The 27,986-nt window shown below is 39.5% G+C and overlaps 2 protein-coding genes across 3 annotated transcripts; one reads left to right on the top strand and one right to left on the bottom strand.

The window, feature by feature from the left end:
• Positions 1 to 32: 32 nt before the first annotated feature.
• On the bottom strand, positions 33 to 16,373 carry LOC149500526 (cytochrome P450 4C1-like). The gene is made up of 10 exons (XM_089736460.1): positions 16,291 to 16,373; positions 12,445 to 12,599; positions 11,686 to 11,795; positions 10,178 to 10,268; positions 5,930 to 6,112; positions 4,812 to 5,188; positions 4,226 to 4,294; positions 3,829 to 3,997; positions 3,325 to 3,498; positions 33 to 320 (listed from the first exon to the last, which is right to left on the bottom strand). Exons 2-10 carry the CDS (start codon positions 12,590 to 12,592, stop codon positions 154 to 156), a joined length of 1,488 nt encoding a protein of 495 aa, XP_089592586.1. The 5' UTR covers positions 12,593 to 12,599; positions 16,291 to 16,373; the 3' UTR covers positions 33 to 153.
• LOC149500527 (cytochrome P450 4C1) lies at positions 15,269 to 27,956 on the top strand. 2 transcript variants are annotated; one of them, XM_089736462.1, is made up of 10 exons: positions 15,269 to 15,395; positions 16,563 to 16,715; positions 17,119 to 17,228; positions 18,068 to 18,158; positions 21,222 to 21,404; positions 22,103 to 22,479; positions 23,934 to 24,002; positions 24,396 to 24,561; positions 25,600 to 25,773; positions 27,791 to 27,956. In XM_089736462.1, the coding sequence occupies exons 2-10, from the start codon at positions 16,571 to 16,573 to the stop codon at positions 27,946 to 27,948; spliced, it is 1,473 nt and encodes a 490-aa protein (XP_089592588.1). In that variant the 5' UTR covers positions 15,269 to 15,395; positions 16,563 to 16,570; the 3' UTR covers positions 27,949 to 27,956. The 2 variants fall into 2 exon arrangements, with proteins under 2 accessions (XP_089592588.1, XP_089592589.1); XM_089736463.1 differs by lacking the exon at positions 21,222 to 21,404.
• Positions 27,957 to 27,986: the final 30 nt, after the last annotated feature.

The raw sequence follows: 27,986 nt of genomic DNA on the forward strand, positions 1-27,986 counted from the left end.
CTACAAGGGCAATAAAAGAAATAAAAATAAAGTTAAAGATGTCACCTTTTATTCATTTCTCTGTATTTTCATAACAATCCGAATGCTGACCAAAAAACATAAAGCCCTCACTTACACGCCCTACCTGTGTGCTTAACATTAATAAAACCATTGTCAGCTTTGTTTGCGTTTAATAAACTTTACATGAATAGGTTCGTTTGGTCGTAAAAGCATTTCGGCTACGAGGGTAGGTCGCCAACCTTTAGTGCGGGGTTCTAGTCTGAAGCTACGACAGATCTCACTGAGGACGCACTTCATTTCCAGCATCGCGAAGCGTTGACCTGTTGAAAAGAAGTTATAGTCTACAATCACTAGAATACTATACCATAAGATCTTTGAAACCATGAATTAATAGGAATACAAGTCATTGGGCTTTCTTTATTCCTACCAAAACATATTAAACTTTCTTTATTCCTACTACTAATTTATATTTTTTGTAAATTTATTGCTGGCAGCTGGGCGTACTCTAAGCCCGCACGGGTAAGTACTACCAACCTGCCTATTTCTGCTAAGTAGTAGGCATACCTAATGAAAATAAATAAATAAATAAATAATACCTTTGATTTGAAGAGAGTGATGGCCGTTTCTCATAAAAATGGAACTTAGACTCATGTCTCAAGGTGGAGAGACTAGTGCTGTACTCTGGTAACCCTTTTACACCAGATTTGCCGTGAGCCCGTTCAGTCATTGAAGCAATTAAATAATAAAAAACTTTATACGTTAAAGCTGTGTGGACGGAAGCGTAGGGAAAAAAGAGTGACAATGGGAGCAGTGCTCTAACAAAGAGTGACATTTCTTCTCAGTTGGCAACGGGATTCCAAAAGTGGTAAAGTCATGATTAATTGTGAAATTGATTATTGAATAAGATTTATTAAATTAATATTATGGTTCGTTCCGTAAAGTGTCTCTGTTCCCTGTAATGGTTTTAGTAATATTATTCATTCGCAAAAAATACTTAAACCAATTTCTGTGTTTGTGTAAATCTTGTGTTTCCGTGTGCTTAGTGCGAGTTTTTTAACGTCCTCGATAGCGTAAAAGTTAACTCAATTTTGTATGCAGTTGGAGCAGCGCCCCTAACGGCCGTGTCTTGTTGTAGTGTTGACCGCGGGAACCCCCCTACTCTGACCGCGTTCTGACCCCGGACGGAGATCGGACGTCGGGTGTAAAAGTGCAGGGGAGTCGTTTAGTGGGTGGGCCCTAAAATCCTTGGGCCCACGATCTTCTCTCAACACCTGCAGATCTGCAGAGCAGTTGAGTCTCACATACCCCGCGCGCCCCCTAGGCGCGGGGACCTCGTAGGAGGTTCGGCAGTAGGCCCGAAAAAAAAAAAGAAAAAAGAAAGCGCCCCTAACGGCAAACGTAGGCGAACGTTCCAACTCCATACAAATTAGAGTTAACTTTTACGCTATCGAGAACGTTAAAAAACTCGCACTAAGCACACTGTGCATCAAAACAAATCTTTTGAGGTTTCACCACATCGTAATTTGTGACGATAGACGATGACAGCAGACGAGTATATTTACGACGACAATACAATTATGTCTCCACAGAGATTGTAACTCTATGAAACAAAAAAGATCTGTGATCGCTATTGCTCCGATTGAGTTTATTTTATATCTAGATAGCATTAAGGATCAACTGGTGCATTCGTATTGAAAATAATCTTTCTAAAAGTTTTATTCAGATCTTATTCCTGCACGTTTATCATTGTGAAGGAGGATTTTCTCAGTATATTTCATGGTACGGTGGAGTATTTATAACTCGAATCTTCTTGAAAGTCGAAATCCTCAATAAATCGGAAAAAAATACCGTGTCTTTCCACTAAGCTCCCAAGTTTTTATTTTTTATTATTGCTTAGATGGGTGGACGAACTCACAGCCCACCTGGTGTTAAGTGGTTACTAGAGCCCATAGACATCTACGACGTAAATGCGCCACCCATTTTGAGATATAAGTTCTAAGGTCTCAAGTATAGTTACAACGACTGCCCCACCCTTCATACCGAAACGTATTACTACTTCACGGCAGAAATTGCACGGAATTACAAGAGACCCTACCACCAGTGATTACGCAAATTATAATTTTGCGGGTTTGATTTCTATTACACGATGCTATTCCTTCATCGTGGAAGTCAATCGTGAACATTTGTTGAGTACGTATTTCATTAGAAAAATTGGTACCCGCCTGAAATTCGAACACCGGTGCATCGCTCAACACGAATGCACCGGACGTATCATTCTTTAGGCCACGACGACTTACTCAGTATCTTGAATTATTTAGACTTTGTAACTCGAATAAAATGTTATTTCCCTGCGTAGGTATTTTAACACACACATATTTAAACTCAATAATTAGAATTTACAAAATCAGACAGTCACACATCTGTTACACAGCTGTGTATCATAAGCTATTGACAAACCTAAATTTGTTTTTGCCAACCAAACCAATAAATATATACCTATCATTAAACTTAAACAGATTTTTTTTGATTCCTCGGAAAATATTTTCAAAAATAGCGTCGACATAAGTCGAAGTTTTAGCCATCAAGTACCTACTTCCTCAAACTTCCTGTTAAGTCAATAAGTCGAAGTTTTTTTGCAAGACCCTTCACATTCGAAATATCTAGTTAGAGGCTAAGTATTTTTTTTTTATTGCTTAGATGGGTGGACGAGCTCACAGCCCACCTGGTGTTAAGTGGTTACTGGAGCCCATAGACATCCACAACGTAAATGCGCCACCCACCTTGAGATACAAGTTCTAAGGTCTCAAGTATAGTTACAACGGCTGCCCCACCCTTCAAACCGAAACGCATTACTGCTTCACGGCAGAAATAGGCAGGGTGGTGGTACCCACCCGCGCGAACTCACAAGAGGTCCTACCACCAGTAATTACGCAAATTATAATTTTGCGGGTTTCATTTTTATTACACGATGTTATTCCTTCACCGTGGAAGTCAATCGTGAACATTTGTTGAGTACGTATTTCATTAGAAAAATTGGTACCCGCCTGCGGGATTCGAACACCGGTGCATCGCTTCAACACGAATGCACCGGACGTCTTATCCGTTAGGCCACGATGACTACTAAAACTCTAAAACTAAGTACTAAAAACTAAGTACTCTATTTATATTTGGTACTTTATTACTACAAATATAGGCACATAAAATTGCGTAGCCCGCGCTTTCTGAGCGTAGTGATCGCCAGTTTATTGGTTTGGGGATCCGATATACAATAAAATTTAAAACTTGTTCTCGTGTCTAGTGTAGCGAAAAAAACGTCAAACTAACCAATACAGTTCCTTGGTCCTGCGCTAAAGGGCACGAAGCTGTATGGATGCTTCAGTTCTCCGTTCAGGAATCTATCGGGCTGGAACTTCTCGGGGTCAGAAAACAGCTCTTGACGACGATGCAGGTCATAAATGTGGACTACTACTTCTGATCCTTTCTTTATCTTTAGGTCATCTAAATAAAAAAGAAAAAAATAGATTGTAAGCAAGTGAACACCTCAATTTTCTTGAAATCATATTCTTCTAGGGACTCAATCTCGTATTTAAAGGGGGAAAAGGATGAAGTCTAACCACAAGCCCCCGTATAACGTGCTAAAATTGAACAGGGACAAGACAAATAAATGAACACAAGAAAACGGGCACAATTTTGAGAATTCCTTGACTAGGTTAGCTTCAGACAACTTCTCCTTTATATGTGCGATTCGAATTGTCTGTTTCACGTTTCAAATTCGGGGCGAGCTACGGCTCTTTATCGTCTGACAATGTCAACAATGAAGAATCATACCTAACATAAAGTCCTCAGTGATCTCTCGAGCGATGAACGGGACACTTGGATACAGCCTCAGAGTCTCCTTCACTACAGCTTCCAAGTACTTCATCTCGGCAATATCACTGATTGTTGGCAGACGATTAGAGTCTCCAAAAATCCCTTGCAGTTCCTTGTAAATGCGATCCTAGAGTAAAATAAGACTTCAGTAATAACTGACTTGTTTAGGAAGACGACCTCGCAAAAATCGAACTTTGGAGCTGAAATGAATGGATGATGATGCATATAAATGATAATAGATGATGACTCAAAGTTGTAATTCCATTAGAATAACTAATTCGAACAGGTGACCACAAATGTGGCCATCGCAAAAAAAAAAAGTTGCTGTAATGCGTTCAACAGAAAGCTACTCAACTTGAACTTGATCGTCCTCCGCGACCAACATCAAACTGAACGTTAAAGCGACTGCAGTTGTGTCGTGTCCCTGTAAGAAATAAAGCTAAGTTATAGTAACCCAAGTTTAGCGAAGGTTGATAGATATCACGGCCTATTCAGCACCATAAGTGTCAAAGTTGTCGAGAAATCGTTGAATGGTGAAATAAAAGATCGCTTGTTGCTTTAAGTGGAAACTGCTCACGAGACAGGCCACGGTCAAGTTTCAAAGACATGACATTCAGTAATGAAGAAAGCGACGAAGAACAATGACGCATTATTTAAAATTAAAGGTTATGGTAGGCTCGGCTAGCCAATATTGGTGGCCTCTTACCTCTATAAATGTTTATAAAAAACCAAAGCTTCTGCGATGGCCGCGATGATCAGATAGGGTTCAGCCCTCATGCTCAGCATGCACAAGGTGACTAAGATCCGTTCGAGGCCACTGAGCTACTGATCAGGTATTTACACCCATTTTACAGACGACTTTGGTATATTCTGAAATAGTTATTATCCTATCAAAAAGCATTGATGCAAAAATACGAGTTTTCTTTCAAATATCAACAAACCTCAAACATAAATGTATTAACTTCATCCATTATTCCTTCAAAATCAATTTCATTTTTCTCTTCCGCTTCCAATAAAAGATCTAACATGGCCAATCTCTTTTTACGACCGAATACATCTTCTGCAACAACAGAATAGTCTCTACCAGATGCCCGTTGTCGTTTCCTCTCAACTATAACATTATGGGCGAAAGAGTGGACTTGTTTGAGGCACTTCTGAAACTTTCGCCCAACGGTAAGCTGGTGGAATATTAAGTCGTTGTGGAGCCAAACTTTGGTCAGTCTGTTGAGCAGCAAGGATGCTATTTGTAGTATGGCCATTTTGTATTCCTTGGTTTCTGCTGACTTGTCTGAATCCAACTGGGTGCCCATCGCAGTTTCTAAAATAACAAAGCTCTACAGTTTTTATTTTTTTTTCTCGGGTCATAGATATTTTATTTGGGTATACTTTTGCGACTTATGTTCATGTTCCTTACGTTCAGCCTTTTTGGAACTCAACGTAGTCCCGGGTGCATATGTATGTAGATTTATCTGTTATTTGAGTCCTAGAATTACATCAATTACACATACACGATACATTTTTTTTATATTCTCTACTTTTATTCACGTTAAATGAGATTATTCAGAATTAATGTAACAAGCGCCATGTAATGTAGCAAGCCTGTGATTTATCTACAGTTAAATTTGTTATTCAGAATTAATGTAACAGGTTTAATTTTCCCGAGAAAAAAGCTTTCCTTCCTAGTCAATAACCCAGCCGAAGTGACGCCACTGGTAATGGAATTTACGGTCCAACGCTAAACGATATTCGAAAAATAAGAACACTTTTTTTATAATGCGTTACTTATCTGTGCTTTACAGAGTAATCTGAAAATTGCGCAAATATTCATATTTTGTATTTGATAGGAGTTAGCGCAGAACGGGTCGTTGTGTCGAGGCTCGGGGACTTCTGTGTGCTGATAGATAGAAAGATAAGTAGATTGGTTTTTTGGTTTAAAAACTGACAACAGTATATCTAAGACGGCGCATTACAACAAATGCGGCCTCGGTCTTTAAGTAATAATGCTGAAACTAGTCCTTATACTGTGCTTTCACCGTAGGAAAATCACAAATAAACTCACCGCAAATCGTATACAATGTAAAGTCACTGATAACGGGCATCAAGTCTACTTCTTCGCCCCTGTACTCCTCCAATCTCTTCACCAAGTCACAACTCTTGTCCTTGATGATTTCTAAGAAGCTCTTCAAGATGTTAAAGTGAAACGTTGGTGTCAGAATCTTACGTCTGCTGTGCCATTTAAAACCTACCAAGGAAATTGAAACTTGATTTATTTAAAAAAGAATTTTAGAGCGTAACCTATTGTAAAACCGCACGGTTAGGTATCAGCATCCTATCGCGAAGAAGTCAGGCATTCCAGTTTGGTAAAGCTGGTAGGCGGGATTGACGTTATGATTTGTATGGCATTCGATAACCATTTAACACATTGAAGGCCATATGAAAAATCGAGCATTTTCATTTAGGCCGCGGTGCTCACCGGTGAGCCTTATCTCACTGAACCATCCAGACCACGAAGGTCACCCGTGAGCCTTTTAAAATATTCAAACTAGACCGTAAAAGTTGCTAATATTTATCTTCCATGCAAATTTTTTCATTTTATAAATTTTCGAATGGAAATCTCAAATTGATAAAATTTACTGAGACCCTGATTTTGGCTTAGCCCAAATGGTATATCGGCTAGTAGACTAGGCCTAGTAGAACTATACTTTATTCCAATTACGAAGTCCCATTAGACAGATGTTATTATTATGTTATTGTGTGTGTGTGTGAATTAATTGTATAATGATTTAGATTGAGTCCAGCAGTGGACTGCCGCAGGCTGATGATGATTAGATTGAGTGTGTATTTTTTTAATGATGTTAACGACCATGAATAAAAAATGATTATTATTTCAAATTATGTGAAGCGTGAAGAGTTACGTTCTAAGAAGTGTCAAAAGGGACTTCGTAATTGGAATAGAGTATTTTTGGGCTTTAATTGGGCCAGACCCACCGATGGGTCGGAAAGCGTACAACGCGTTAACACTAAGTGGGCTGTGAACAGCGTTGCCAACTCTACCAACTTTTCGGTAGATCTACCAACTTTTAGTTTCGTAATCAAACCTACCACTTTATCTACCAACTTTTGAAGTTTTCAAAAAGTTCAAATCCATCCGCCATGAAAATAATATTGAACAGAATTGAACTGTATATCTAACGCGACTCAATTAACAAATAACTGATTATAATTTTTAAAACGTTTCAATTGAACGCTATCAAAATGAGTGAAAGAGAAAGTGAAAACGAAGAAAATTCTCCTCCTCGATAATTAAAAAAATGCATTACAATCAAAAATATTCTAAACTATGGGAAAAGAAGAATATTAGCGGCCTGTAATTTTATTTTATCATTGGATTTCTAATAAAAATAGTTCAAATATGTCTTATCCAATCGAAAAGTAAATTAAGGATGCCAGATTCTTATTGGAGGGTATCTAAAAGACTTGAAAAGTATGGGTTTTCCAACCAACTTTTCATAGTAGGGTTTGTTGGAAACTACCAACTTGTAGAACCCTATCTCCCACCTTGACGAATTTCGAGTTGGCAACGCTGGCTGTGAACTCGCTCAACTTATATACATTCACCGTCCCCAAGCTCGAAGCTTGACCTTTGCACAGATTGGTAATCGAACCCCATACTCTAACATGATAATACTATTTCAAAATAAGCTTCTTTAATTATATGTAAGGTTATTTTGAAAATGTCGTAAGCGAGATTCAGGCATCTGTTATATATCTTGTGTTGTATGATAGCTACCGCCACATTAGCATCAAATCGAATAAGGCAGCAAAGCAATTGGATGTTTACACGGGATCGGCAATGATTTTTCGAACTTAAAACGAAAACCTGTTCACAGAACAAACTCCAAAAGTCGAAGAAGGCTCATTAAAAGTTCACAGTGCGTCACTTGACTTTCGGCTACCGACGATTCAATCTATATTAGGTATATGTATACAGGACATCAAAGAGCTCCAAATCAAACAAAGGCTTTCGTCGATTGTGCAATTGCGAATTCTTAATATGTTTGGACATATCATTCGTAATGAAAGCTCATTCGAACGTTTAGGGGTTCAAGGAAGAGTAGACGGTCAACGCTCTCGCGGCCGATCATCCACAAGGTGGACAGACTTGGTTAAGTTATCTACGAAGTGTTCCCTTACTGAGTGTACACGTACCGCCACAAATAGAGAGAGATGGAGAAGTCTCTCAAAAGCCGCAACCAAACATTGAGACATGCGTAGCCACGACCACTCCCTCAGGAGTGTACGACTGAGAAGAAGAAGAATGTAGGACATTGGCTACTTGCTAAGCTGAATATTAAGAGTAACGATATTTTCATTTCTCTGTCTCAGTCAACAAGCCTCACAGAAACATTAACAATGTAAATGTTGTAATATAATGTAATGTAATGCCCCTGTAGTGTACACCAGATAAATAGTGAGTGCACAATAGTATCGTAGCTTAAGCTAACTTAACAAAAACCAATGATATTATGCACATAATTTTACTGATGATTATAATTCTGTTAATGTAATTTTATTGTCAGATGTTTTTTTTCTTAGTTTTCTTCATTGTTTGAGGCTAATCTTAGTTTGTTTCAATTTAAGTAGCTTCGTGTTTTAAATTTTGATATTTAATAAAAATAATTGTATTTATGCTTTGCTTAATGTAAATCTTTATTCTTGATAGGTATTAGCACAGTTGTATTTCTATAAATGCTTTGTTTTCCTGTGGTTAAAGGACTGATCAAATTGTATCTGTCCTTTGCTGGGCAACTTAATTATATAAAAATATAGCCAAGAAAAACTTGGTTCGATGGGAGGTCGTGAATATTTTCGACAGATGTAATACTTAGTTTGGTCACCCTAAAATCATTTATTCCATAAAATATTCAATTATTTGCTGTACTATATTATGTTGATTTAAGAAAAACTATCGTTTGACGTTTGGACTGTTCATTATATTTATAACGTTAACGATTGTCTGACAAACAGAAAGCACGACGTGGGAATATTACGCTCGTATTGTGTTGTATTCTCTTTTTACGTTTCAACTGTCAACTTTGAGAAACTGTACGCTCTTTTTACTCTTTTTAGAATCCATTGCCGAGTTAATTTTCATATTCAAATTACGTATTATGCACGTGCTTGTGTGATATGAAATCTCCGGTATTTAAAAAAAGATGTGTGGTGTCGTGGGATACGGATAGGAACGAAGTTCCTTATTATAAAAATATTAATTTATTAAAATAATAATTAATACTACTTATTTAAAAAAAAAAAGATCGTTGAATAACGAAATCTCAAATAGGATAGTCTACTACATAGTTGTAAATATATCTTTAAAAATTAGATGTTTGATCTTGAGTATTCGTGTATACATATGTACCTCGGGCACATTTAGCAGAACTAGAGGTCCCGCAGTAGTCGAAATTCGACTATAATTCATTATAATTGTAAGTTTGTACGCTATTATGATTGTATTTTATACTTCTATAATCACAAATTTCGTCAAGACTACACTATAAAAATTTTTAACAATGACAAACAATATTTAATTTCAATTTGACAACAGACGTCAAGAACAAAAGTTTGACAATAAATAGTATGCATGCGTGTGTGCGTCAAATACATGGTATGCAGTGTGTGTAATGTTTTCTTTATTGATTTAATGTATCTTTTATGCATTATTTTAAAAAAATATTAGCATTGTGCACTTCTTCTCTATATTCTCTATAAGAGTGGAAAATTTCATACTCCTCCGTCCGCGCAACTTTCGTAAAAAGGGATACCAAGTTTTTGCTTCACGTATTAATATATAGATGTGGCGGTAATCGTAAGAACCGGCAACAAGTTAAATCTCGCTACCGACACACATAAGGTTTCATGGAAGTTCCGAAAAACAATATTTTTTTTTTTTTATTGCTTAGATGGGTGGATGAACTTAGAGCCCACCTGGGGTTGAGTGGTTTGAAGGTTTAGACAGCCGTTATAACTATACCGAAACCTTAGAACTCATATCTTAAGGTGGGTGTGGCGGCCTTTGTTGATGTCTATGGGCTCTGGTAGACAATTAACACCAGATGGGCTGAGAGCTCGTCCAGCAATCTAAGCAATAAAAAAGAACCATTTCTTCGCTCGCTCCCTCTTACACATATCGTCTTTCACGCAATCCATCCATTTTGTCTTAGGTCTACCTCTTCCTCTAAAGCCTTCCACATTTTATAATATATCTAATATTCTTAATTCAATGAGTAGATCTGTGATAATCTACCGGTGCTCAACAGGAGACCGCTCCCGAGCCAAGGACTCAGAAACGTATAGCCCTTGCTTTTCTTAATGTTCCTCGAATGAGACAATACGACCTGAAACAAGAATGGATAGCTGAAACATGAATTTATCGTAGCGCGGTCGTAGCTAGGTCTTTTGTATGCCTCGATCAACATATAAAAAGGCACGTTGCACGTATAATGTTTTCAGTTTATCTTAAATTTATAATTATGCATAGCAGTTAGCTTGACACTACCAGTATTTGGAGCTTGATTGCCTCTATAGGCCGATAGCCCTAAACACGTTATTACGCATCCTCCCGATCCATTAACAATGCTTTTAGATACCTGAAGCACCGGTCACCGTCCTCGCCAAACCCATCGCTTGCGACGAAGGGCTCGATGAGTAAATTAACCCATAGATACAGCACATTGAGTTTCACGCCGGATCTTCTCAGTGGGTCGCGTTTCCGATATGGTGATAAGATTCTACAAAGCACTGCTCTTGCTAGCGCCAGTATTAGCAACACACCCGGTTCGAGCCCCGTGAGCTCACCTACACGTCAATGAGAAGCTGAAATAGCCTCTCAAGTCTATCAGCATAGGTAGGGGGAAAACAAAGAAGGCTGATAAACATGAACAACAGCAATGCGTATGAGTGAGGTGGTAAAATTTGCGGAAGACGGCGCTGCGCTTATCCTAAAGCTCTGACTGAATGAGGAGTGTTATCTTTATTGCTTTGATGGATGGACAAGCTCGCGGCCCACCTGATTTTAAATGATTAACGGAGCCCGCAGATATCAGCAAGCATAAATAGTGCCGCCACCCACCTTGAGACATGAGTTCTAAATCTCAGTTTTACAGTTCAACGGTTGCCTTCAAGCCGAAACGCATATTTGTTTCACGACAGACATAGGCAGGGCAGCGGTTCCTAAGCGTGCGAACTCACAAGACCCCTCTGCCACTAATCCTTAGTGTATTTAACCTGCATACTAAACGAAGGCCCCAACATGTTGGGTGATACACCAGCGATTCAACCCTAAGCCACAAGAAGGGGAATAACCGCTAAAAAGTGTTTTATATCACAAATGTTTGATCATAAATAGACGGACCATCATACGTTGTGTTGTATATTGTATCATATTATTAAATGTATTATAATTTTCTTTAAATCAAAGACATTATCTTTTTTTACTTTTTATTGCTTTGAACTCGTTGGAAAGCATATTAGTGGATTAATTACAATCAGGTCGACCGTATATTCAATTTATCTACACTACACATCTACTTCGAAAACTATTTCTGTCATATTTTTATGTAACTATATTAAAATGATGACGGGTTTCATACAAGGCAATAGTCTAGTTTCCATGTTTTGCATCGAAATGGTCGAAGAGGATAGGTTACGCCACACTGGTCATGAACTTATCGCTTTATTACGACTTTATTACACTATTAATGATAATAATACAGAATATTCTCCTTTCGTACCATTAAAATAAGAGCTACTAACCTCAGCATCCTTCTCGTTAGACAGATGCAGGACTCTCCTCTTGAATATCTTCACAACGAATCTATTACCGTACATCGCATGGTACTCGCGCAGTTTTATAAACATTTCTCCTGTAAATGAAAAGCTTATACATATTCCAAAGACCAACCCCAGGACCGTAAACTTTAATTTGATCTCTAGTCTCACGAAAGTAATTTTAGTTCTCTCTGTTCTGTTCTGTGACGTATGTTCCACTGTGTGCGCTTTGAGGTATTGTTTGATGATACCGCGACAGCAACAAGCTGTGGACTAGGGTGTCGGAATTTATTTAAAATTTAAATAAGAATATCATGTTTGGAAGTTTTTTTTTTATTGCTTAGATGGGTGGACGAGCTCACAGCCCATCCGGTGTTAAATGGTTACTGGAGCCCATAGACAACTACAACGTAAATGCGCTACCCACATTGAGATATAAGTTCTAAGGTCACAGTATAGTTACTACGGCTGCCCCACCCTTCAAACCGAAACGCATTACTGCTTCACGGCAGAAATAGGCAGAGTGGTGGTACCTACCTGCGCGGACTCACAAGAGGTCCTACCACCAGTAAAAGTACCACCGGTACCACAAATTTCTGAACTGGGCCTTTAACAAACAAAACTTAGAGTCCATTGTGGTATACAACCGGTCAACTGAGGTTTTTATGATTCTTGGTAAGCGTATGAAACCAACTGCGACCGCCATCAGCAGCAAGCTCCCACCAAGGAATACTGTATACATACTTGTATTTAAATTGACGAATCGCAAAGCGGCTCCAATGATCGGCTTCCTTTCTGGTCCGGGAAGAGAGTCAAGAGGATTCTCCTCATCCTCTAAAGCCTTCCATATCAAGAATATAAAAATAATCAATATAACTACAGCCAAAATCATTTTGTATCTGTAACAACCAAAAAAAAAGTATGTTAGACGATGTCTCAAATCATAATCAGACATGATTGATTCATTATCATTCATCCATCATACGTTTTGTGTAACAACATTTTATTAAACAGAATATGTCTAGTTTTGTGGCCAGGTTGTCATTTCGGAGCTTAAGTCCCCACCTGTTAGTCCAAGCACACGGATTCTACATAGCTATGCTGACGAAATAGAGCATTTGTACAAGTTTACAGCTACAAGCGTAAGTTAAAATAACTTTAGCTCTTCTAGGTATTTCAGTAACGCATAAAGCTTCAGAGACCGACCTCCACTTGCCAGTGCAATTTTTTCTGGTCTTGTCTCTAGTGTTGAATATAGATCCAAACTGTTAATTGTACATAACTAAATATTAAACTACATGTGTTTTTATTTTTATTTTTGGGATCCGTTAAGAACATTTCTGCTTTTTTAGGATTAAGAGACAATCGGCGGGCGTCTGCTTTTGCTTTAGGACGGTAGGCAGGGCATGTCAGAGTTGACACAATAAATACCGAATGAAAAATTCAACCGAGGGTACCAGACGCGTTTGACGCGGGGACATGTTTCATGCGAAGTCCATCTCTTCCTGACATCCCTCGAGACGCTGAACCAGCCATTGCCACTAAGACTTTTGATCCGCGGACTAACTGAAGCCCGCAAAGAAGACCCTGTTACGTCGTAACCTAAGTAGGTTGTAGAGTCCGCTCTTTCGTCACGCAGTTGCTTTTTTGCATGCAGAGCAGCTTACACATAGTCTTCTTGGGCCTAACCTCATTCTTCCTTAGTTTCCAAACAGACACATAGTACGTACGTAGTACCAATCCGGGTGAGGTCATTTGAATTAGCCCACAGCTTTTCAGCCACGGGAACGGGTTGGCGCTATGAGAGAAGAGCGTTCTCTCTCACGCTCCGCCAGCAGCTTCTGCAAAGCGGTATACTAGCAGAAACTGAACCTTACGGGCACTACGATACCTCGTGACCAGCGAGGGTGACCCACCAATCGCCCCTAACGCCTGTTCGATTTACTCCTAACCCAAAAGTACAAAAGCAAGCCGTGGGTTCAAATACAACTGCAAACAATACAAAGGTTTTACGAAAAGGTAACTGACTCCAACAAAACAAAATGAGAATAATAATCATCAATGTATTTATTATACACTAGCTGACCCGGCAGACTTCGTAGTGCCTCAATCGATAAATAAAATACCTAAACTTCTGTATAAAATAAACTTAAAACAAACAAAAGGAATCCGTCCGACGGGGGCCACATCAAAGGGGAAACAAAATTGTTATTTTTATTTAATTCCGAGCATTTTATTTATATATCTACCTTTTGAACCTTCTCTGGACTTCCACAAATAATTCAAGACCAAAATTAGCCGAATCGGTCCAGCCGTTCTCGAGTTTTATAGAGACTAACGAACAGCAATTCATTTATATGTATGTATGTATTAGATTTAAATTAATTCATTTCATTTAATACATATAATAATTAATACATTCTTGAGGATAACTTTAAAACTACTGGGCACATCTTGATAAAATAATAAAAACCGAAAACTAAGGTTATCTATAAAAAAATCTAGGGTTGTCCTTGCGTTGATAATCCTCAATGAGGGTCGTGGCCTCATGAGGCTTTCTTGAGAAATTACACAAGGCCCCGCGTCCTTCCACGGTAGTGCTTTTAGAAGAGACTTAGTTCTTCGCGGCCGCTGAAGCCTTATTTGGATCCGGCTAATTAACCGCCACCCAACATTCGGCGTTGACTGTTTTACGGTGGAAAAGTTGAACTCCAACTCAACCCTACTTTTTCTCATCCAGGCTTGGGCACGGGTAGCACAGATAAAAAAAACACAGTCTAATTGAGAACCTCCTCCTTTTTTTGAGGTCGGTTAAAACCCGTTAATTAAAGAAGCATTCATTTCGAAATCACACACACACACACACACTCACACAAATTATAGATTTTTGTGGATTTCTCCAGGATCCCATCATCAGGTCTTGATGATTACAGGACGGTTCGGGAAGTCTACCATTTTGAACAAAAAATAGAAAAGAGAATTATCAAAATCGGTTCAAGCATTCTCGAGAAATCGGTGAACATACATAGATAAAAAATTATGGTCGAATTGATAGCCTCCTCTTTTGAAGTCGGCTAAAAATCGTGATTTTGGTACCTTAAACAGCTCCTTAACATTGTATTATTCAAAAATATTTTCAGTTTCTACGTAAATGAAGTCGCGGGTAAAATTTTACTGGTGGTAGGACCTCTTGTGAGTCCGCGCGGGTGGGTACCACCGCCCTGCCTGTTCCTGCCGTGAAGCAGTAATGCGTTTCGGTTTGAAGGGTGGGGCAGCCATTGCAACTATAGTGAGATCTTAGAACTTATAACTCGAGGTGGGTGGCGCATTTACGTTGTTGATGTCTATGGGCTCCAGTAATCACTTAACACCAGGTGGGCTGTGAGCTCGTCCACCCATCTAAGCAATAAAAAAAAAATAAAAAAAATATAGCGTTATGCCAAAGTAACTATTCCGAGCGGACGAAGTCGTGGGCCAAAGCTTGTTATTCATAAAACATGTGTACATTAAGTGAATTTTCGTTCCCCAGACAAAAAGGCATTTACACAAGTGATTAATTATTATTCAAGGATTTTTAAATAATAAAGATATCACCTACGCGTATCTTCGTAGAGGACTTCACTGATGTTCATTGATCACATTCGGATGGAACACATTACAGAGATATGGTTTGAAATAACAGTACATTTATAAAGGTGAGTATGCTCTGAAAATTGTATTAAAGATTTTGTCAACGGATTAATATTTTAATCGTTAAATAAAAAGGTAAAAAAGACAAGTTTATTATAAAAAAATATATTCGAACACTAGACAAGTGTATTCGCAAGCCAAAAACAGAATGAAAACATAAATATAAAACAAGAAAAATATGCATGAAGATTAGTTACATTTATTCTAACAGTGACCTGCGAAGTTGAGAAGATTTGGGATGGTATGGACATGTGATGAGACGAAATGAAAATGAGGTTGGTAAGAGAGTGTTGACTATGAATGTGGAAGGATATAGAGGAAGTGGTAGAACTAAGAAGAAATGGATGGATTGTGTGAAAGATGATATGTGTAAGAGGGGAGTGAGCAAAGAAATGGTATACGAGTATGGAAGGAGAAAACATGTTGCACCGACCCCAGGTGACTAGGAGAAGGGCAGGAGAATTATGAGTGAGTGTGAGCTGCGGGTGTTACATTTTTGTTTGTTCATCGAAAATTGAACCTAAAATATGTATAATTATAATTTGAATTTGTAAATTTCGCAATTAACAAAAACAACTTTTACGCTTTAATTTTGCGCTCATTAAAATTATTTCTTGAGTTGCGAATACTTTACAGTCTTCGTGGTCGCAGACGACGGCCTGCGTCTCACGAAAACCAGAGTAAAGATATCTTAAGCGCGTTAATTTGTAATTTTAATAAAATAGAAAAAAAAAACGGGACGACCGACAGAAGTGACAACTTAAACTAATCTAATTTGAACTAAATAATATTGAAATTGTTTAATTTGAGAAAAGCCATTAGTTAAATTTTATTTATGATAATGTAAGGAAATTATAATATAAATTAAAAAAGATATATAAAAAGTAAGGAGTTACATACGTTCTCGGTACCGCTGCCGCATGCGTGAGAGAAAAGGATGCCAAACAGACTGGCGCCGTAACGCGTTACGTCCCGCGCTGAACATTAACAAAATGACAGATACCGGCAACATACATTTGTGAAACAAACCGTACATCTTTAGATTCTATAAAAAACATTACATTATTACAAATAGGGTCCTTCAAATAAGGTTAAGGTTGTAGACGCATCGTCTAAAGCTGGTAGCAATCCATAGAATACTTGTGAGGCAAATTGCTATATTTTTTTTGCAGGAAACAACATGTGGTTCAGTCTTCTAGTCGTCGCTGTGATATACGCACTGTGGAAACTCTTTTACAAGGAGGACGATCCTATAGACTCATTACCTGGTCCTGCCAAATTACCGATCATTGGTAATATGTTGGATATGTTCAACATGACGCCTGGTAAGACTTGTGATGTTTTTTTTTTGGATAAAACCCGACGGACGGTCAATACCGGTAATGAGCATCGGTAATGTCAAAGATGCAACTGAGCCCCAATCCACAGCGGAATACTTCTGAGAACTCCTAAGATACGCTATAAGCGGCGGGAAAATAACACAGAGAGAAGTCTTTTTTGGGTTAACTTGAAACTCAGATCGCAACCCGGAACTAATAATTCACAGAAAGAAAAAAGTTATTTTATTAAGCTGTATATAAGAAAGGAACTGAAATTTAAAGAGCACAAAGCTCACCTCACTCAGGTCACCCTGGTATGGCAGCGAGCTGTGACAGTACCAAGACGAAACTGTTAGCAGATTTTTCATTTTCCAAAAAATACTTTTCAAATGTAAAACCTTATTTCCAGGCGAAAAATTCAAGTATGAACGACAACTTTCAAAGACGTACAAACAAAGGTACATGCAGAAGGTGTTCTATCGTCGCATCGTCTACCTCCACCACCCTGACGATGTCGAGGTTCGTTCTAAGAATTTATCAAGGTTTGAAGACCAGTTTTCATGCATAGATTAATCTTTATGTTAAACTGATACATTGAGACTTAAATACGTACGTAAGGACTTATGGTGACTACTCATTTATTTTCTGAGACTTTAAGGCCCCGCTTAACCGCTTAACCGTTAGCGGACACGGAGATAGTCCACCCAACTAATACAAAAAAGTGTCAGTACCTCGATTGCCTAGGAGCTATGTTCAAACCGAACACGGAATAAAGGATACCGGAAACAAAGTTTTTCAGTTTCTCAGGTAGATTTCTATCTTTTCAATAAAATCTGTAATATATTGGCAAGGCTATACGCATCGCTGCAGAGGGTATCTCTCCTTGCCTTCTGACCCTACGGGAAACAGGCCACCGGGCCTCTTAGTCACTTGCTTAGTTGATGGCACCACATGCATACTACGGGCTACTCCGCTAATTCACAACAGGAGGGGGGAGGCGACTATTCATTACCCAGTTGCCGTACGACTTAGTTTTCCTTAATATGAACTGAAACACTTTGGGGGCCGGTAGGAAAAAGCAATAAGATGATGAGCAATAGGAAGGATTGGATGAGATCTCGGACAGGGCTCGACGGAGGAGTATTGGTAAGGAGAAAAAGAAACGTTCTCTCAGTCGCTCAAGCCCCGTCGCTTTCTTCTGCAAGCTAGGACTACGCACTCGCAGAAGTCGAGCACGATCCCCCACGATCCTTAGCCAGTACGGTCAGCAGCGAAAAGTCGGTCCCTAATTGTGTGCCACGTACTCTGCGCCGTATTCAAGAAATATTAAATAATTCACAGTTGAATTAAAACCGCAGGTCGTCCTGTCACACTCGAAGAATATTACCAAGAACGTGATTTACGATTTCTTGAAGCCCTGGCTCGGTACTGGCTTACTACTATCAACCGGTACGTATATATTGACATAAAACTCTACTATTTATCTACTTATGTATAAAAGACGGCTTTACGTTATGATATGTTTAATTTCCGTTTGTGATAGCAGCACGCTAACTGGGCTCAGAAACGATGCCCAAATCACAATGACATCAGAATGCTTTAATTTACATATACCTAGTCAGGTCATAAATTCTGTCACATGTTTAATGTAAAATAATTGAAACAAGTTTATTCATTATGTAACCATTCATATACCAAAATGAACTTAACAAAACATAGATTCTTATGACACTAAAGTTTATTCAAAATGACCTACGTGATTTTGAATACAGGCCTTCAATCTGCGCGGCCAGTCGTCTATCGCAGCACGAACGAGGTCCATGTCAATATCGGCGGCTGCCTTAATCAAGGATGTCTTGAGTGACTCCAAATTGGGATGAGGCTTTGAGCACGCCTTTTCCTCCAAGTGTTATATGCCATATCTTGTAATCTAACGGATTCAAATCTGGACTGGAGGAGGGCCAGTCTTCGTGCCGGATGAAGTCGATTTCACGCGCCGCCAGCCAGTCTTGTGTGCACATCGCTCTATGAGCTGACGCCAAACCTTGTTGGAATACCCAGTGCCTGTTATTGAACATGGTATGAGAAACAGGTTCCACAAGGTTCGTCAGGACTGTATTTTGATACACAACTGCATTCCTTTTTACACCTTTCTCACAAAAATGTACCTCTGTTAAGCCCCAATAAGAAACTCCCAACCATACCATGAGTGAGGATGGAAAATGACCTCGTTGGACACGCGGAATACGGTTGCTCGCTTCTTCAATACTGTGTGCGTACACCTTTTTGTTTGTTGTAGCTCTCTTCTACGGTAAAAATTTTTTCATCCGAAAAAATAATTTCCCGATATTTTTTTCCCGCGTACCGCTTCAACAAAGCGCGGCATCTCTTCAGTCTCAGGTCCATTAGACGAGCATTCAAACGATGTCCTGTTTTTCTTCGATATGCCCGAAGCCCTAAGTCTTCATTTAACACCCTTTTCACCGTGGTTCTGCTTAACCCCATCTGAAGGGCCAACAGTTTTTGCTTACGTTTGGGATTTCTTTGAATTCGCGCCTTCACAGCTTTTATCACTGCTGGAATCCTAACAGACCGAGGGCGACCACTTCTTGACCTGTCATCTACACTAGAGTCTTCATTGTATCGTTTGATGGTACGATAAACGAATCTTTTGGTTATATTCAAATTTTTCAGTATGTTAAAAATTTGAATTGGCCCGTAACCGCAAAGATGCAACGAAATAACTGCAACACGGTCTTCTTTAAGCGTCCACTCCATATTTAAAAATGAGTAAAATTCTAAAAGTATACATTTTTATTTTCATGAACAATTCGAAATTCGAATTCAATAAACTTTTTTGTGGCCAGCATTCTAAAAGAAAAGTTTTTACTGTGTGACAATACTTATGACCTGACTAGTTATATATAAAAATATCGAAATACACTCACCGCTATTAAAATACTATCACACACGATCAATGCAAGGTTTGTTTCGTATTTAGCTAATCGGCAACAAAGAGAGCTGTGACACATGTAAAAGACGTGCTTATAGAAATTCAACGCATCTCCCACTGATGATATATTTAGGCGATCAAGGCAACGGTTTGTTTTACATTCGCCAAATCGGCGACAAAGAGAGGAACTAAACGATTCAGACGAGTGTCTTATAGTAATGTTCCAGTTTCATTACATAGATGATGATAGATGTCAGTCTCCGTGCCGCATTTATTCTCGGCAGACTCAGAATTCAAAAATACACGAAGTCAGCGTCGGAACGGTACTTCGATAAGGCTATGCGTCATGATAATCGCCTTATCGTTGCCGCCGCTGACTACTCCCCGAATTCTGATCATGCAGAAGCCAGTCACCGTCAACGCCCTAGACACGTCTTTACGGATCTATCAGACCCAATAACCTTTGCATTAGACTCCTTCAGCTCTAACACTAGGAGCAGGCTTAGGGACCCCAGTAACCCTATTCGTCGAACTCGACAAAGAGGTCGACGTGCAATCTAACCCATGCATCAGCCCGCTGAATTTCTCACCGGATCTTCTCAGCAATTGATCTTCGAAGCAATTGCTCTTGAGTTGCTAGGTCTCCTTCGGAGGCACTCGAGCAGTTGTTAGCAAATCCCACCACTCCTGGCTGAGCCTTTGCTCGCCCACCTGTCCTGGTGAAACTGGAAAGGCCACCAGTATTACTGGTGGTAGAACCTCTTGTGAGTCCACCCGGGTGGGTACCACCACCCTGCCTATTTCTGCCGTGAAGCAGTAATGCGTTTCGGTTTGAAGGGTGGGGCAGCCGTTGTAACTATACTGAGACCCTTAGAACTTATATCTCAAGATGGGTGGCGCATTTACGTTGTAGATGTCTATGGGCTCCAGTAACCACTTAACACCAGGTGGGCTGTGAGCTCGTCCACCCATGTAAGCAATAAAAAAAAACCAGTGATCTTTCAACCTAAAAAAAAAGATGTCAGTCGACAAAATTCGCGCGCCAATTTAATGTTTATCTTAAAAATACTATATATAAATAGTAATATAATAAAATTAGTATCACTTAGTGCCTAGCTTAATTTTCTCCGTTTCTTGTTAATATTATAATATTATATGTACTGTACACTACCAAAACATTTGAAGCGTTTATAAAATGGTGTATTTGACTTATTTACTTTTGAGTACAAATTTCCCGCTAACAGGAGAGTAAATAACAAACCACACCGTCATTATATCATTAGAAATCAAACGAAATGAGTCGTTTCATTCCATTTCATTTAATTTCCTTCCAATTGAGTACAATTTCAAATAAATCAACTTCATCTCATTTCGCTCTATTTTACATAAAAGATAAATAAGTTGGTAAATAATAATTAACAATTATTAAAAATACGACATTGCACCAACTGTAACATTGGTATCGCAAAAAAAAGAAGACACAAATTCCATGCGTCGAGTTCGTCTAGTTCGTTGAGTCGAGTCTAGACTGCTTTCTATAATTCGAAATTCATGTACAGGCAGTAAATGGTTCAAGAGAAGGAAGATCCTAACTTCGGCATTCCATTTTGATATACTCAAGGACTTCGCAAGCCTCTTTGAGGAGAGGAGCCGTCGTCTGGTGGACCAGCTTAGGGCCAGTAACGGAGAGGCAATAAGCATATTACCTGTCATGAATAACTTCACTTTGCTTACCATTTGTGGTGAGATGATCCGATAATTTATTTATTTTAACTTCGTGTTTTTAGAATCGATTCACGAAATAAAGATGGGCATTGCGCCACTAAAACAGATATTTAATCTGGTTCACTTGTTGTCGAAACACTTTTATTCGTTAAAAAAGAGGAGATTCTCGATTCGACTGTATTTTTTTCTAGGTGAACGGATTTTGATGATCCATTTTTTATCCGAGCCAGACGACGGGGCAACGCAAAGCTGCCGTCGCGCGAAACATGTCTTGTCGGATCCCCCGGATTCCCTCTCGGTGCTTTTAAGACCCTCAAGTCCTGGTCACCGTCCTTGCCGAACTTACGATGATGAATTCGACGAGCGAACTAGCCCATAGACACAGCCCACTGGGTTTCTCGCCGGATCTTCGCGGTAGTTGCTGCGAAGCACTGTCCTTGCTAGGGCTGCTGTTAGTAGACTCTCTCCAGTGGAGTTCATGAGCTCACCCACCCATCTAGAATAGCCCCTTAAGCTATCAGCGAATAGGTAGGGAGAAAATATCTTTGAAAGCTGATGCTGATTCTCCTATTCCCTGGTCCCATTTGAGTTTTCCTATATAGATAGAGAAGCTTTTGAGTTATCCTTAATAAACATATTTAACGGTTTTCTTTTTTGGTTAAAATTTTGTATTATTTGGTAGATTGATTTCGGAAATATTTCATTCAAATTACAGAGACCGCATTGGGCACAAAATTAGACACAGACCGATCGGTAAACACGGCAGCATACAAAGATGCCATCTCAAAAATCGGTCAAATATGTATTTATCGACTGCCCAGAATTTGGCTTTACATCGATGCAGTATTCAATAGAACAAGTGCGGGCAGAGAATTTGCTAAAAACGTTGACGTCATCCATTCTTTCGCTGATAACGTCATCGTCCAGAGAAAGGAACAGAGACTGAGCAGCCTTGATAAAGGATTGGTGGAACGTGATGAATTTAACAGAAAGAAGAGAACGGTGCTGTTGGATTTGCTTCTAGAAGCAGAAGCGAAACGTGAAATCGATTTAGAGGGGATCCGGGAAGAAGTCAACACATTTATGTTTGCGGTAAGCTTTTGATGATAATTTTTATAATTATCGTACATACGAATGTTACTACATACTGGTCGCAATGGAAGCTCGAAAGGATAAATCCTAGTGTCTTTTTTTATTGTTTAGATTGGTGGACGAGCTCACAGCCCGCCTAGTGTTAAGTGGTTACTGGAGCCCATAGACATCTAACGTAAATGCGCAACCCACCTTGAGATATAAGTTCTAAGGTCTCAGTATAGTTACAACGGCTGCCCCACCTTTCAAACCGAAACGCATTACTGCTTCACGGCAGAAATAGGCGGGTTCTGCAGCAAAGCAATCGTGATGCCTGGTTTGAGGGGTGGAACAGCCGTTATACAATTTGATAGTTCGGCCTCATAGCTTGAGATAGGTGGCGGCATTTGCGCTGACATGTCTATGGGACTCAATAGCGCCTAAAGATCACATAGACCATGAGCACATTCACCCGTCTAACAAATAGTAATACACGCTGTATTATCGATTTCAACGGATTTGATATCTGATCAACTAGTAAGAAAGACGTTATCCGATCTAATTATGACCTCAACCTCAAAGTGAGCCCTGGGTTGAAAAAAAAAAAGGTCTTGACACCAACGGAGACGATCTTGCTTGATAACCTACTGTACGCCAGTCTATCCGTCTGCCTGTTTGCCCATATCTGTAAAATTATACCAAATACATACATACAATATACGCTTTTTTTTCCTACCTATGCTGATATCCTTGGGAGGCTATTTCAGCTTCGCCCTAACGTGTGTAGGTGAGCTCACGGGGCTCAAACCGGAGTGTTGCTAACACTGACCCTAGCAAAAGCAGTGCTTCGCAGAATCTACCACCAGATCGGAAACGCGACCCACTGAGAAGATCCGGCGAGAAACTCAGTGGGCTGTCTATGGGTTAATTCGCTCGTCAAGCCCTTCGTCGCAAGCGACGGGTTCGACGAGAATGGTGACCGGTGCTTGTGGTGCCTAAAAGCACCGTTAATGGATCTCTTAGTGTGACGCGTGCAACTTGGTGCACGTGAAAGAAGTGAAACTTCTTTTGCGGTGTGTAGAAATTGGTTCTCTTTATTTATCACCCTTAAATCAAATTTATATTATAATAGGGAGTGCTGTGTATAAGAGAACCGACCTAGCTCGCTTTCTCCCTCTCTCCACGGTCGATTGGTTTGCGAGACGCTGTGTCTATTTTCTCACTCTCGGTCTTCGTAAATTGTATATTTTTTCTCTAGCCGTAACGAATCTGTCGCGAGTTACATTTTACTCTCAACGCGCCTAAAGAAGTTTCACTCTGAAAACAAATTTCGTTCTAGGGTAATTTAATTTACGATTATCATTCGTAATTCAAAATTTTCTATGAATAAATCCAAACACACAAATGCTCTACTTAACCACCCCCGGTCACAACGTAATAATGTCCGCGAGTAAATCTATAGATTTTCATTTCAGGGACACGATACTACGGGGACTGCTTTGACTTTCTCGCTCATGCTGCTATCAGATCACGAGGAAGCACAGGTAACTACTTAACAATCTATAGCCACACACACCAAAACAATCTATTTAGTCATGGCTATCGTAGAATAGCAGAGATCTGGCAAAACCTTAAAACGCAATAAAGATATTTACTTAGCTTAGCTTATTTAATAATTTAAACTAGTTCCGAACAATTATATTCGGCTGAAATCTCACTGTACCTATGGTCGATTTCTATAAAATTGCACCTTATAAGAATCGCAATTCCTATATTAAACTAATCCGATAGAGATTATAGGAGATAGATAAATGACATTGACAAAAAGATCCTCAAGTGAACTGGACATCAGTTGGACAGGCTTATGTTCAGCAGTGGACAGGCCGAGATGATAATGATGATGATGAAGTGACGTTGATTTTACTTTCATTTGATAGGAACGCATCTTCGAAGAGTATAATCAAGTAATGCGCGGTAAAGAAACGCCGACTCTGTCCGAATTCACAGAAATGAAATACCTCGACGCGGTCATCAAGGAAACCTTAAGGCTATATCCGAATCCGCACAGAATAGGCAGAGTTCTAACCGAAGACATCACTTTAGGTAAATTACTTTTTGCTGGTGGTAGGACCTCTTGTGAGACCGCGCGGGCAGGTACCACCGCCCCGCCTATTTCTGTCGTAAAGCAGTAATGCGTTTCGGTTTGAAGGGTGGAGCAGCCGTTGTAACTATGCTGAGATCTTAGAACTTATATCTCTAGGTGGGTGGCACATTTACATTGTAGATATCCATGGGCTCCAGTAAACACTTAACTCAAGGTGGGCTGTGAGCTCGTCCACCCACCTAAGCATTAAATAAATAAAAAAACATTCAATTTAACGGATTTTAAAGGTACTTTTTTTTTCAAAAATTCTTTAGAAATCTTTGCAAAATATGTAAAAATAAGCTCAGAACTATAGCTATATACACTATAAGTTAAACTATGACTTACGTGCATAGTCTTCTTTTTTTCTAGCAGATAGGCAGATGAGCTCCTACTTCTCCCGATGTTAAGTTATTGCCAAAGTCTATATGTGAGTGATGGTGTCTATGTTAGCCATAACCGTACACCGCTGTGTGGAAATGAAGTCGTCGTGGCCTAAAAGATAAGAGGTCCGATGCATTCATATCTAGCAATGCACCGGTGTTCGAATGCCGCAGAGGGGTACCAATTTTTGTAATGAAATACGTAATTAACAAATGCTCACGATTGACTTCCACGGTGAAGGAATAACATCGTGTAATAAAAATCAAACCCGCAAAATTATAATTTGCGTAATTACAGGTAGTAGGACCTCCTGTGCGTCCGCACGGGTAGGTACCACCGCCCTGCCTATTTCTGCCGTGAAACAGTAATGCGTTTCGGTTTGAAGGGTGGGGCAGTCGTGGTAACTATACTGAGACCTTAGAACTTATATCTCAAGGTGGGTGGCGCATTTACGTTTGTAGATGTCTATGGTCTCCGCTAATATCAGGTGGGCTGTGAGCTCCTCCACCTATATGAGCAATAAATAAAAACGTCTGCAATCTACATTAGTGCCTGAAATCACTTATAATCAGATAGGCTGCCAGATTGCGTATTTAATTCATTACATCCCGCAGGTGGTGTACCAATGAGGGCTGGTACAGAAGTATGCGTGCTAACCATCGACCTGCATCGCCGCGAGGACTTCTTTCCCGAGCCTGAGAAATTCCAGCCCGAGAGGTTCCTCAGCGGGGAAATACAGCATCCGTACAGCTTTGTTCCGTTCAGCGCGGGACCCAGGAACTGCTTAGGTAGGTGCCGACGGCCTCATCCTTTCCAGGGACCCGACGCGTAGAAGATGGCTGACGTAGGGCTTCAGTGCGAGCTCAAAACCCATAAAATTCCACACGCAACCCCACCATGAAAGGTTGTGAAGAGTTAACAGAGCCAAACGAAACGTATTTCGCAACAGGAAAATTGGATTCATCACTTTTCTTTCACTTTCTATAGTAACACGGCCACGTCCTTACGGATCCAACAGATCCAATAACTGTTGCATTAGACGCCTTCAGCTCTCACACTAGGAGCAGGCTTAGAGACCCCGGTAGCCGCACTCGTCGAACTCGACAAAGAATTCGCCGTGCAACCTAACCTAAACATCAGCCCGCTGAGTTTCTCGCCGGATCTTCTCCGCGGGTTGCGATTCCGATCTGGTAGTAGATTCACTCGTGAAGCAGCTGCTCTTGAGTTGCTTTAGGTGTCTCCGGAGGGCTCGGGCAGCTGTTAATAACCCCACCCCTCCTGGCTGAGCCCTTGCTCGCCCACCTGTCCTGGTGAAACCGGAAAGCCCGCCGGGCTACCAGTAATCCTTCCTTCATAAAAAAAAGTAAAATGGCTACTCGAGACGTTTTTATTTATTTAACATTAATGTTTTCTCCGACTCTTCTACCAGAACAAGTTAACACAAAAAGTTGATAGCTAAACTATTTTGACAGCTCAGCCTCTAATTTATTATATTCATTTTACTATATGTACCATAAAAACAGTTTTGTTTTTGTCTACGTCTCACGGTAACCGAGGATGCTAACTTTTTATTTAGATTGAAATAAAAACCGAACTCCATTAAAAACAATTTGCAAACAATGAAACGTTGTTCGCAAATTTACACAATCGGAATGATTGGAATAGTTTTATTCTTATTCAGTAGATTTGATAGTCACTGATGCGATGGACACTATTTCATCGAACATGGAAGAATAAACGATATATGTACATAGGTATCTATCTACCAATCTAAATATTAATACGTGAAGAAAAAATGTTGTATCCCTTTTTACGAAAATTGCGCGGACGGAGGAGTATGAAATTTTCCACACTTATAGAGAATATAGAGAAGAAGTGCACAATGCTAATTTTTTTTTAAAATAGTGCATAAAAGATACATTAAGTCAATAAAGAAAACATTACACACACTACATACCATGTATTTGACACACACGCATGCATACTATTTATTGTCAAACTTTTGTTCTTGACGTTTGTTGTCAAATTGAGAATAGATTAAAAATTGTTTGTCTTTGTTAGTATTTTTTATAGAGTAGTCTTGGCGTAATTTGTGATTATAGAAGTATAAAATACAATCATAATAGTGTACAAACTTACAATTCCAATTAATTATAGTCGAATGTCGACTACTGCGGGACCTCTAGTTTATATTAATACGTGAAACAAAAACTTTGTATCCCTTTTACGAAAATTGCGCTGACGGAGGAGTATGAAATTTCCCACACTTATAGAAAACATAGAGAAGGAGTGCACAATGCTAATATTTTCTTAAATAATGCATAAAAATACATTAAACCAATAAAGAAAACATTACGCACACTAACATGTCCTGTGCATTAGTGTTGAGCGATGCACCGGTGTTCGAATCCCAGCGGGTACCAATTTTTCTAATGAAATACGTACTCGACAAATGTTCACGATTGCCTTCCACGTTAAAGGAATAACATCGTGTAATAAAAATCAAACCCGCAAATTATAATTTGCGTAATTACTGGTTACCACCACGTGAGTCCGCACGGGTAGGTACCACCACCGCGCCTATTTCTGCCGTGAAACAGTAATGTGTTTCTGCTTGAAAGGTGGGGCAGCCTTTGTAACTATACTGAGACCTTACAACTTATATATCAAGGTGGGTGGCGGCATTTACGTTATAGATGTCTATGGGCTCCGGCTCCTATAACCACTTAACACCAGGTGGGCCGTGAGCTCGTCCATCCATCTAAGCTATAAAATATATATACGATATGCTAGTTTTCATTTCAGGTCAAAAGTTCGCCATGCTGGAGATTAAGAGCGTCTTAACTCACATCTGCAATAACTTCAAATTAGTGCCAATCAAGAGGAACTGGCGAGTTGAGACAATCAGCGACATAGTTCTGAAGCCAGCCGAACCTATTTACATTAAATTTGTACCGCGATAAGTTCCAAATTATGCTGTTTCACATCGGACTCGATCGAA

This window comes from Bombyx mandarina, chromosome 21 (assembly GCF_030267445.1).
Source record: "Bombyx mandarina strain Sakado chromosome 21, ASM3026744v2".
In the NCBI taxonomy this organism is placed as follows: Eukaryota; Metazoa; Arthropoda; class Insecta; order Lepidoptera; family Bombycidae; genus Bombyx; species Bombyx mandarina.